Source organism: Cyprinodon variegatus, unplaced genomic scaffold (genome assembly GCF_000732505.1).
Source record: "Cyprinodon variegatus isolate N-32 unplaced genomic scaffold, C_variegatus-1.0 Scaffold530, whole genome shotgun sequence".
Taxonomy (NCBI): Eukaryota; Metazoa; Chordata; class Actinopteri; order Cyprinodontiformes; family Cyprinodontidae; genus Cyprinodon; species Cyprinodon variegatus.
Genome location: NW_015150983.1, coordinates 458,521 through 471,857, shown reverse-complemented (window position 1 = coordinate 471,857; position 13,337 = coordinate 458,521). Strand labels below are relative to the sequence as shown.

Below are 13,337 nucleotides of genomic sequence, written 5' to 3'. Positions count from 1 at the left end.
CTACGGGTCGCACAGCCGACACATTGTTCCAGGATCTGGCATTTATACCAGTCTGGCCAATGAAAACCTGCATTGCTTATAGAAATCAAAGTGATCAAAGGGTCATAATTTACGCTCTGATGTTTATTATATATTTTTATATATTATATATTTTTTCAATTTAGCTTCATAAATCAATTGCACAAGAAAAAAATTAATACCAGGGAATTATAAAGGGGAAAACAAATACAGAATAGTAAAAGGTTGGTATTTCAAAAAGGAGGAATGTGTTGATAGTGGTATTATATGTTAGCTAAATCTGTATGTAAATGTTTCGATTTGCGAACCCTCACCAGCAGGAGCTGCTGTTGTCCCCCATGTTTTCTACGTGGATTAATCCGTGTAGTTACAAATATTCCTGGATGCTACATGCCGAAATTCTGTCCGTAGAGTCTGCGGGGAGGGGCGGACCTCACGGACGTGTCAAGCACAAACCAAGCTTAACTCTTTCTCTCCCCTAACACCTGAGTTTTTACTGCAGCTAAATATATGTGTTATGTTTAATGTTCTAGACTTAATTACTGGCTCAGAGTTCATCTGCTTAGTTGCATTTACATCCTTGATGAAGCCAGTACAGTAGCTACTAATGCAACACAGCAGGAGCTATTAGGTATTGTTGAATTATTGCCTCTGTGTTCTTTTTGAGTGTCTGCTCTGCAGAGGTGGATAATCCTGGTCAATAAAGTAAAAATGCCTGCCTAATTTTCCCTCCTCCTGTACAGTTAATACGTTGATTAGCCCTCAGTCTGTGCTGTGAAGCTGGAAATGCAAATGATTAGAACTGATCTTTTTACTTTATAGACCTAAGTCATCCACTACATTTACTCAACCTACTTCCTACTGAAAGTTTTCCTGTTAAAAGTTAGTTTTCCTCTCCACTGTCATTATATGGATGTTTGATGACAGACTGCGGCAAAAGTCAACAATACAATGCAAGCAATTGTCCGCTGTGTCTACAAGGACATCCTGAAGGAGTGAATTCAGCAAGCCGTGACTTACACCTTAGATGGAAATTTTTCTAAGCAATCTGTCCTTATGATTTAATCTAATCTACTTGTCAAATTGCCTTGAGATGACATGTGTTGTTAATTGGAGCTGTATGAATTAACTGATTTGATTTGGATGTGTGTGTGTGTGTGTGTGTGGGGTGGGGGGGTGTGTGTAGTCTTCAAAGCCCTGTAGGACATTTTAGTTATGTCCTCAGAAATATTTTTTTTCAATAACTACCCTAATATTCACCCTTTGCACTTCTGTTTAAAAAATACATGATTGCAGAACCAAATAATGAAGGAACCCCACAAAGGTCTGTCTCTATCAGGTAAAAAGGCTTGAGGATGAATATGGTCAGAAATCTTCATATATATATATTATGTAAATATTTTAACCTGAGTCTTATTCATCAAAATAATAATGAAGAAATAATGGAGATACCTTAATCATTAAGTGGAATTTTCAGAGCTCAGAAACTCCCCTTCAAAAAAAGCATGATACAGGATATTTCAGTTAGATCTCATGTATGTCAGGATTGATTTGACCAAAACAACATTTAAAAAAATGTGTTTATAACATTTGCTTCCATGTTTGCTTAGAGTATATATTTTTCGATGCATCAATTGTGTGGATTCACACTAATTACAGCTTCTGGGGCCTTTACCCCTGCAGCCAATTCAACGCAAAACTAATCAAAAATCATTGAATAACACTATGTGGTACCTGTAAACTGCTGTTTGGTTTAGATATTTAAGAATAAATAAGTGTAAAAAATTAATAAATGTAGAATAAATAAATAAATAAATAAATAAGAAAAAATAATAAATGTAGAATAAATAAAAAAGAAATAAGTGTTTTTATTCTGAGTTTTCAGAATAAAAACACTTATTTATATAATTTTGCCATGTAAGATTAATTGATGTTTAATGTTTATTCTTGTTTACCGTATGTTTAAAAAGGAATTGAAGGGGACCAGCCAAGGAAAAGCCAAGGACGAGCCAAGGGCCTATCAAGGAAAATTTTTAATGGCTACTACTACAGTGTTTCTCTGAAGCTATTCACTAAGTTATAGCTGCCATTCATTGTGTGTGTTAGTATTTCACTTCTTCGACATTTAGTTGGGTGTTCATCTTAATTTGAGTAACTTACAAAATTTTTGCTGCGAAAAACAAGAATTCCCCTTCTTCCATGGAGGAGAGCGATGGACTGAGCTTGTAGTGCCAAAATAAAAACCCATAACTCATTTTTTCTCTTATATAGGGGACTTCTGGTCTAGTGCTTCTACTGCATAATTTTTTTTGTCCATGGGCAGTTCTAGACTGGGGCCAACAGGAGCCAGTGCCCCTGTAGAACTGGTCCTGGCCTGTTATTCCCCTGTACTGAAGACATAATACTAAAAAGCAAATCGTATGATGGTATGCACAGGAAAACACACAGCAATGTGTGTTCGTTCTTCACAGCTGTTTTAATTATGATTTCAAAATTAGGTTTATAGCTTCAGTCGTATTCAGATAGAGTCACAGTTTCATCTGTTAAATGTTATTTTGAAACAATTAAAATAAAATATTCCAATTTCTTACGGCTGAATTGATTAGTTTTCTTAAAGCAATCATTCTGATTGATAATAACTGTAAGTTTATATTCAAAATAAGTCTGAAATATGTAATATTCCTATTTCAGAAGATTTTTTCCCATGGTAAAAGATTTGTTTTATTTTAGCGAATAAAAATGTACTTTTTTAAACCAAGAATTAAAAGTACCATCTTAATTAAACCAAAAAACATTGAAATTTCACTTCATTTAGTGCCGAGCCACAAGTGGCTCTTTATTTCATCAGCTCTCTTAATATATTTTAAATTAAATGTTTTTTTTTTCTGTGCCTCCATAAAAACAAACTGGTCCCACCCTGATATGTACAGTGTTTTACAAAAGCAACCTACCTAATTCAAGTACCTTAAATTTTTTTAATTTTTATTTTGTAATCTTGCAACCACCAACTTCAATGCATTTTAATTAGATTTCATTTGCCAAACACAAAGTAGTGATTCTATTATACATATATATATTTTTATATACGTATAATATATATATTTTATGGCTGCAACAATGATTCCTTTGCAAATTGATGAAACAATTAATAATCCCACAGCAAAGGGTTCCTTAAAGAAGATTTTTTACGTGATTAAACCGAAGCAAACTAAAACATTTCTACTTGAGGAGCTCTGGATTGAGCTTATAGACAGACAGAAATGTCTTTTTTTAATCTTAAATGCAAAATGTTTATATTTTTTTCACAATTTTTATATAATTACTGCTCTAAGGGGGTTGCTCTGTCAGCTAAAGGCATGTTATGCAGTTTCTGTACTCCATTTAACGATTAATCGATTGCTAAATTAGTTGACTAAATAACAATCAATAATCAATTAATTATGTTTAATCCAATTAATTGTTTCAGCCCTAATATATATTATATAAAAACAAAAACACTGAGAGTAGAAACAAAGCATTTTTGAGATAAAGTTGGGGAGGCATTCGAAGCAAGATAATCTCTCGCTCTAACCATCTCATGAAACAGCATCTAGTTTATCATGTAAAGTGCTTAGATACCCAGCCAAAAGGTCAGTAGTGCCACTGGATAAGCTGTAGAGACTCAAATCTAGTCCGACAAAAAAAAACAAAAAAAAAACCTGTAGGACACAAAGGAAACATCTGAGAGAAACATGTTAGTGTTATTTTTTCCCCCTAATATAAGTTTGTGGTTGTAATGTGACAAAAAAAAAAAAAAAAACTCAGGCAGTATACCCACATTTGTAATGCTCTGGCCATTTTTATGACTGAACTTTCCCCAAAAATAAATAATAAAAAAATCGGTGCCGGTAATTATGAGTAAATGCTGACATCTACAGTTGTCTTCCAATATAAATGGTTTATGGTAGTAAAGTCACTCTAAAACCTGTGAAATCAATGAAACCTTGATTGCTCACCTTTTTAGAGTAAAAACACACATTCATAAGCAGTAATCAGACTTTCCACCTTCACCTTGACCACGAAAACCATCTGCATGTTTTTCCATGTATTTAATTTATTCTTAAAATATTTCATGATAAAAAAATGTATTTATATGACTATGCTTGCAGTGCTTCCTTTCTGTAGTGCTCCTCTCTGCTTCCTTTGTGGTCCAGATTACCAACAGAGAGAGGGTGGATTTGTGCGAACAAACACAAGCACCAAAATAAATTAAGAGATCAAAACCCATAGAGAGGAAATGAATCAGTATTCCACATCGTGTACAATACAATATCATAGCAAATTAGCAGATTTCAATGGCTTCCACTGACTACCATAGATTTACAATGTTCTGTTGGCTGCACATCAGTCTTCAAGAAATTATGTCACTTTCCTTTTTTTTGTCATTAATGGTTCTAATAAGACTGTGACTTGTAGATAACCATGAAAAGAAAGCAGCTACTGAGGTGTGAACAGAAAACCATAGACTACGAGCCAGCAGTAATGAGAACAGCATTTGTTCACGTTCTACTAAACTGCCATTGTGACCACATTTAAGTCCAATAAGCTTCTCTACAAAGGTACAACATATAAAATTGTTAAATATATAACTTTTAAGGGCCTTTCAAAATACATTTAATGGCAATTCTGAGCTCCTTTTTTCCCAACTCAACAGCATCCATGCTCTCCATAGATGTCTAGCATTTCTTTCAATGTGAATTCTGTAACAGTTCCATCTGAAACCAGAGCTACTGAAAAATCACAAATTAGGTTTTGTTTTTTTGTTGATACATAGTTATACGTATGCAGTACCTATATTTCGAGTTCCAAAATACAACTTCAGTCTGAGGGGGAAAAAAACAATGTCCAGAAGGTTTTAAAAGGACTTCTTTGATTAGATTGTTCTCGTAGAGATTTTGTAGAAACCCCACAAGTAATATGTGTCTTTTGTCACCTCGGTCATAATGATCATATTTGTTGTTTTGCTCTTTGGTCTATAAAAATAAAGGAGTTTCACTCCAGCAGAAGGCCTATTCACAGCAGAGAGTGCACAGTTTGGTTTTTACGGCCTCATCAAGTGGTCCGTAGCAACAGGGTTCGGTCTGTAATGATCCCAGCTGTGCTCTGGAAACTCCTGCACTACAGAAAGACTTGGAGAGGTGGTGGTAGTGGTGGTGAGGAGGCGGGAAATCCCTTTTCAAAATGCTACTAGCTCCTTGAAAATTGGATTCCCGATGACAAAAACAGTCTTTGAAGGTGTCCGGTCCTCCATGGCATAAAAGTTTTCATCGAACAGGCAGATGCAGGGACTAGGAGGAAGGCGTTGACCTGGTGAAAGACGGCGTGGGAGAGCAGACGGAAACCCGGAGGTGCAAGTAACAGAAGGCGGGAAGTGTTTGATAGCGAGTCTGTCTGGTTTCCCGTGGGAGATAATCCTCCGTTAGTCAGTCACTCCAGTGTATATGCACCTCTGGTTGTGTTATGACACCTGGAAACACAGGGAAAAAAAACAATTAGTGGGGAGGGGAAATTTATTTCTAAGCCTATGGATTATTTTACCAACAGGGCAATTATTACATATGGTTAACATTAAGAAAATATATAAAACAGAAAAAATGTTAAAAGTATATTATAGTTGAATTATAAAGGAAAGTGAAGAAGAAATGGTCTACAAACTGAAATTACGGTTCTCAGCTAGTAAAATAACACAAAACTGAAGAAGGTACAAATAAATAAAAAGTTACAAAATAATAATTTATTAAAATGAACTATAAATTTAGATTTTTTTTAAGATAAAGAAAATAAATCTAAAAACAGAACTGTCCAAGACAAATTAAAGTAACTTGCTAATGAAAGAACATACCTATTAAAAGGTGTAGAAGTCTTACAGAAAATTTCACACACAAGAGATATATGTATATTAAAAATGTCATGGTTTTCAACGTTTTCATATTTTTTATCCATTTTTATTTTTGTCAATTTATTATTTATTATTATTATTTATTTAAATTATTTTTGCTGAATTTATGTTAACCACTATGCATAGAAATCACAATGCAGTTTTATCAGCTGTTTACATGATTAAACATTGATTTTTTGGTTTTCGATGTAGTTATTCCTCAGTTTTTGTATGAGTAAATTTACCTTTCTAATATTGCAGTCAGGAATATGTTTTTTGCAACCAAAGACTAGAAAATTTGGGAGGAAATAGCAAGTTCCCAGGCAAAAACATGGTTTGTATACAAGTATGAAATGGTGATAGGAAAAGATAAAAGACAATGCATTGGTGTGAAGTTGTGTATCATCATTTTTCACAGCTTTCTAAACAGAAGATCCTTTCTTTTCAAGTTGTAAGTTACAGGGTATGCTATGTTATATGTCAGCAGGGAGCAGGGCTAAAAATAAATGCTTTTTATGGAACAAAAAAAGAAAACACATGAAGACCTCTGCAGTGTTTTAACATTCAGCTGCATTTTTCCCATTTCAGTAACACTCATGAAAAATTGTATGACATGAAATGCTCACAAAAATAAAACAACACTTTCTGCAGATGTAAGAAATGTCCCTCTTTGTTACTAAAATAAGGCAATTTAAAGGTACTTTGGCTGTTTCTTTAAAGCTCTAGGTAACTTCAGTCATTCATCTGCTACATAATTGACATAATGGTTTCTTCTACAATTTTTACAAATATGAATATCTTGCTCTGCATGGTGCCTTGTCATGGATATCAAATTTAGCTATTGTTCTTGTGCAAATGAGAATGTTGATTAAGGCTCTCTGATTGCACTGTGTTTTGCAAGTCAAATATTTAGACATAGTTAGTGAGTGTAAGCTAATAAAAGCAGTTAGTAACAGAGCAGAGACCGTGCAAAAACACAATCTGCAACATAGAGCTTTTTTTTCCAGCAGCCTCCTCACCATCTGGCCACTGCCAGTCACACAGTTAACTTGATAGAGGTACCGATGCCTTCCAGGAGCGTTACAGAGCCACTGAAGCCTAATTCATAATAATAAACTCTTGACGATTTCATGGGGTGCAATTTGCCATGAAAGAGGCAGGTGTTGAATAGAGTACTATCATGTATCACAGATGACAATGTCTTATGCTTTGGGAATATTAAACATCCCACTGACTCTCGGCTTATTGAAGATAATGTCATGGGTTTTGTTGGACCTGGACATGAAATGAGCCAAATCATTAAAGGTAAAAGCAAAGTCATGACTGCAAAATGCTTGGCTAAGTGCTGGCTGGAGTATTTGATGACAGAGCTTTAATGTGTTAGAAATATATTGGTCATAATGATGAAAAACAGAGAAAAATGGGTGAAAACATTACATAGCTGCATGGCAGGCTTTCGTACAAGGCTTTCCTGTTTATACACATACCATTGTGGAAAATTATTAATATCTCTCTTAGGAAAATATAGGTATTCTATTAAAACCAGCTGAAAAGTCGCATTAAATTTGATAGAGTAATAAGGCCGTCCCACTTCTATCACTCACACTCATTTTGGGCCCTAGCGTTTGGTTTTGTTCATTAACGTGTAAGAGTAGTGTGTTCCAATACATTTAAGACCCTTAAAATTATCCCTTTAGACCGAGGGTAGTCAAGAGCTGACTTGGAACGAAGTTGCTTCCCAGAACTCATCCAGTTGTGGAAATGAACTGCACAGATGTAAGTATATTTTTACAATTAATTTCAACTTTTAAAAACAATATGCATGACGTAGGTGAACATGTCACTGAAGTGCACAGGCAATGTATTACCGCGATTTAGTGGGCTGTTTTGCAAGCTGTGGTGTCCCATTTCTTGTCTCCCCTTCAGCCCTTGAGGTGGCGGTAAAACTTAAAGTGGTTTTGCTGCCACAAAGAAGGAAGGAAAGGGTTGCAAATAGCCAATGGATCCATGCATGATAGTAGGAGTAAGCACTCCTTCACACAAATGTTACAGCGAAGTTCTGCAACAACCCTGCAGTGAAATATCTAAATGCTTTTTGTTATTGTAATAAAATCAAAATTACAGTATTGGTTGAAATTAATCACAATTTTGATTTTGGCCGAATCGTTCAGCCCTAATGCAAATTTTTATGTGATTATTTTATTTACTGTAATGGGAGAAGCCACAGTGTCACATTTTGACTGGGTTTGTCACACATGCCTTTACATTGATGTTCATTCTAAATTGTTTATTATTGGTCATTATTATACTAAAAGGGTGGTGCAGATTTGTCAAGGATCAGCACAAAAACAGTCAAATAAAGGCATGTTCATGAATATGTAAGGGTTTTTAATTAGAGTTCTAAGGATTATAAATTACAGGACCAAAATCAGGACCAAAGCAATTTCTTTCCCCACCTGTTTTCTTCTTCCTATAATGCCTATATAACCTATATCTAAATGTAATAAAATGAAGGGAAATTTTTGTACACTCAGTTCTTGTCACATCTTTAAAAAGTGTCGATCAAATTCTGCGCTATTGTTGCAATGTGAATATGATTTGGGATTAATTATGTGCTTCAGGACCGCTCAAATTTCCTTTGAAATGACATAAAAGTCTTGTTTGTCGTGTGTTATTAATTTATCTTTTTAAGAATATTTCCACCCTTTGGAAGTAAGTGATTTAAAGGTCTATAAGAGCCTGCTTTTGGTCTGATTATCTAATTAATGAGAAACTGGGAAAAGCAGACATTCTTTTACATGCCCAGTGAGTGTATCTTCTTCAGTGCCGACGGCACAGTGTAGCTTAAGTAATACTGTTGGCTTGAAGCTGAGATAGTCGCAGCTGCATCTGTTCTAAAGCAGTGGCTCATATGTGTGGTATTCATGCCATGTGGGAGCCGTGGGACTTAAGCAGCTGAATTCGTTGACATATCCAAAATATATGGGGCAGTTTGACTTATCTGGTGATCAAACTTTTATGCTACATACAATAATGCATAGTCGGGTTTTTCTGGAGAGCTTTATGGCTCACTATCTTTCTACAACACTGAATACACAATATTTAATTGGATCAGCTCAGCGTTGCAATTTTTAGCACTAACTGCCACATTAAGACCTGTCTATAAGCAACTCATACTAAATACAACAATAAATTCTATCTGAACAGTGTAAAAATTTGGCAGAAAGCCAACTGATGTTCAATTTTTGCTGACGAGTTCTTGGAGAAGTATGCTATGTCTTGAGCCAACATTAAATAGCACCAAGAAGGAAGTTAATGAACCATCTTTTGTAACCTCTAAAACCGACCACGTTGTCCCGACCAAAACTCTGTACCACTTTTTAAGATCCCTGGACAGCCTCCACTCAAAAAATTCAATTGATTCAATTCCAACAGAATTTTGGTTGAATATGCCTTTAAACACTTCCTAATGATGAGTATAAAATTTAACTAAAATTTAGCCACATTTGGTCAGAGGGCAAACAGTTTCATAGATCTTGAAAACTCTTTTAAACTTCCAGTGAGCATTTATTCCAAAGTTGGGTTTGCAACAAAAATCTAATCCTGCTGCTCTTTAGGACTAGATTTCTTAACACATGTAGAAGTGCAGACTTTAGTCTCAGGAAGCGTATCTGATATGGATACAGTATAGCACTACTGCAAGATATACCATGAGCAGTTTTGTGTCAGTTGTGGAAAATTATGCCATCATTTTACCCAGAAATTAATCTAATCAGGTCCCAAACGAAATACTATTAACATTACTGTAGAAGTAAAACATTAATTTTATCTAAATAGGCTAATCAGGTTTTGTGGTAATTCTGTCTGAAGATTTTTTTTTTATTTTTACAGTAACTGAAAAGTTAATCAAATTGTCAATTCAGTATCTTGATAATACTTTTGATACTTCTACATATTAGCAATGTCATTATCTACATTTTAAAAGCTTACCCAAACAAAAAGCTATGATTTTTTTTCAACAAGGTGAAAATGCAACCAAGGTAAATCTGTCCTTATTTAATCAAATTCATTGGGTCCAAATGAACAGTAGATTTGACAAAAGGATAATATGTATGTAAGTGAAATAGACCCAATTCAAATGTAGATACATGAGGAAGCAAATTAAGCTATTATATCAGATTAATAGCTGTTGGAGGATTTGCCAGTGAATATTGTAGACAAAAATCATCAGTGTTAACATAATTTGTTCTTGTTCTCTTGTTATGAAGCAGGCAGACTGTTCTCTTGAATCCTATCAATACTTGTCTGGCAGGATTAGAATGAGTATAAGGAAAACATTTGCTTTAAGTGATGTTACTTAAAGCATCTTTTCTCAAGGCGGGCACTTGGGCTTTAATTTATAATTGATAATTGTTGCATCCCATTTATTAGAGATGAATATGTTCAAAAGCATAAGCAAGGCATATAGAGTCACCACGTCCATGGGAGTTATAGGGGTAAGAATGTGCAAACATGGCTGTCCTGGGTTGAAATTTTCAGTGTGAACTCTTCCTGACTCCATTTCAAAATGTCACTCTGAGACCTGCCAGGAATGTGTGAGTGGACACTACACAGACGACAAATCTCCGTTGGCTCCTCAAAGTATTTATCTTTGTTAGATGCGAATAACGCAATAGTTAAATGACAAAATCATTTTTTTATATTCATGAATATCTCACCTTCCTTTTTGCATCACCTTTCTCTGTTTGCTCTAAAGACTTTTTACCCTTCTTGTTTTATGCCTTAAATCTTGTACACTAATGCATATTCTCCTTCAGACTACAACAAAAGCTTCCTGGATGAATATTCATAAGAGAATGAGTAGGTTAGGAATGATCCACAGGTTAATAAGGGACGGGAAATTGCTCATTACATGCTGTGATGTTGGATAATGCCTTAAGCAGATGCCTAGATCAAAATCCATGAACATGCATGCATGGGCCTCCAGACGCAAGTCCCTGTCTCACATTAGGGAAGAGTTCAAAGCTATCTGGGATGTTATGTCATTATCAGCCCTTTCATACTGCATTTCCTTAGAACATCAAAGTAAACATATTTCACTATCTGCATTCAACAATAGGATCAAGACTAAATTCTCCAGACAGAAAATTAAAGCAAAATTTACTCCTGGTGGCATCCGACAGTCACAACAAAATGTCACGATTTGTTAAAGCTATGAAATAGCTTCTTCGACTTGTAGATCATCAAAAGTATTCGTACCTTACAAATTAATTTATATTATTGAGATTTCAAAGGAAAATCTCACTTAGATGTATCTCTCCACTCTCTTTATGTAAAGAACATGAACATGGTATATTATAACTTTCCTATAGTAGCTGATATGTACATTTAGTGTAATATTATTGTTGGATGATAAATATTCAGTTTTAGGTTTAGACAAACATCCTCCCAGCTTCAATTTGTCCCTACAGTGCTTTACCCCTTTGATTGTGTGTAAGAAGATGTGCATGTAAGCCAAAAAAAAGTCTGTTTTGGTCTCATCTGATCAGAGAAACGTCGTTATACCCTACATGGGTCTAGTTTTTGGTGGTACACAAACAAGCCAGATCTTTTTTGTCATTATTTTATCTGGCTCTTCTATAAAGGTCCTCCTTTTTCCACCTTAGCTGAGGATCTCCACATCTCCACCAAACCAAAAATGAGGCTGTGTCTGTTTATCTAATTAATGCTCTCCTTTTTTGTCCTATAAGTAATAATAATCTAAAGTTAAAGTAGATATTTGCAGCTTGGGATATTGTTTCTTTTAACAGAGCTCTGTTATTAACCTTTTACAACTTTATATCTAACTTTATATTGTTATTCATTATAAACTGGTTTATGTGTCATAAACAATGCAATCACGACATTGTCACCTCTTTATTCATCACATAAATAATGTGCCTCATGAAAAACAATTGCAAATTTTCTTTTCTTGTTCATCCTTAGACTGTTTTACGCACAATAAACACTATGAAGATAAAATGAAGAATTGAGTTTTTCATGATCAGCATGTCCCGTTCCATTTTTTTCCCCCCTGCCAATGTAATACATTTAAGATTTATGTTTTTATTCTATAACAAACCTCTGAGACCTTTAGAGAACAGAAAAGCAGGATTTCCTACAGTTGGACTATATCTCCTATTTTGGCGACTAGTGAAGACAAATGTTTGCAGTGGATTTTATTTTGGTATCTTAGCGAGAGGTGGTCTGAGTACAAAAATACATGATGCACTTTTCAGCTTTTTAATTTGTAAAGAAACTTTAACGCTGTCTTTTTCAAAATATGGCATAAAATCCCAATAAATAAGCAGTTTGTGGTTAAAATATGACCAAATGTGGAAAGGTAGAGGAGGTATATAGTATTTCTTGATTAATGATTAAATAAAAAATGCCTCAATCCAATCCGAGGGTAAAGCTCCAACAGTCGACAACGGAAATTGAGCTCTGGTTCTAAATATAGTCTTGCATCAGCAGTGGACACAATCACTTGGACTGAAAAGATGCTTTAAAACCTAATCATAACATTGGTCATAAATGGTGATGGTATTGACCCAACAGAAGAGCGTGGCTTTCTCCATGAGAGGGGCCATCTTTATGACTTGGGTCTAGACCCTTTTATTGCGCTACAAGTTAAATTTACAGTACAGCTACTCTATTTCCCAGTCACATGTATTAAAATCCCAGTCTGTCTGGTGCCCTGTGTTGTTTGTCTACAGGACACAACCTGTCATAGAAGGTATTTGTAAGGGAAAATATAAGGTGTGCCTATAAAAGCAAGCCAGCAAAAATGAAATAAATATTTTTTATTGGATTTGCTGCACACATGAATCTTCAGCAGTTAAACATACACAAGGGGAAATGGATAAGCTATATAAACAGCCAAACTGACAATTTGTGCTGTTCTGTGCAGTATTACATTTTAAGGATAAGGCTAAGGAGACATCACTAGAGAATGCAGGATATTTCCAATGTATTCATACACCTTAAATGTTTTTAAATTTTACTCCATGATGATTTAAAGTTATAACAAATACAAATTAACTCATATTTAAAAAGCACAGGGAAAACTATAATTACACTTTTAAAAAAAATAAAAATAAAAAATTCTTAAATTAAGTACCGGTATATTTCGCCTTAATTGGAGTATGTAAAAAAGATGATTTGCCAGGGGAATGAGTATTTTGCTCTTAAAATAAGAAAATGAGATACTATTCACAAGAAATAAGTCAAGGCAATTATTTATTCTTTTTTTTTATGTGTATTTACTTGTTCCAATTGGCAAACTGTCTCACTTTCCAGTTCAATTCTATATAAAATCAACTCATTTTATATTATGTTGGTATGTAAATGTTTGTTTACATGT

The 13,337-nt window shown here is 34.6% G+C and overlaps 1 protein-coding gene across 3 annotated transcripts in view; it reads right to left on the bottom strand.

Moving 5' to 3' along the window:
* Positions 1 to 4,699: 4,699 nt before the first annotated feature.
* The window catches only part of LOC107095223 (protein FAM19A5-like), a 193,421-nt gene continuing 184,783 nt past the window's right edge, over positions 4,700 to 13,337 (bottom strand). For all 3 annotated transcript variants that reach the window (XR_001481727.1, XR_001481728.1, XM_015391225.1), the window contains one exon: positions 4,700 to 5,524. Coding sequence is in view for 1 of the 3 variants with exons in the window: in XM_015391225.1 (XP_015246711.1) it covers positions 5,516 to 5,524 (9 nt within the window). In the remaining 2 variants the exon portion in view is untranslated. The remainder of the gene's footprint in view (positions 5,525 to 13,337) is intronic.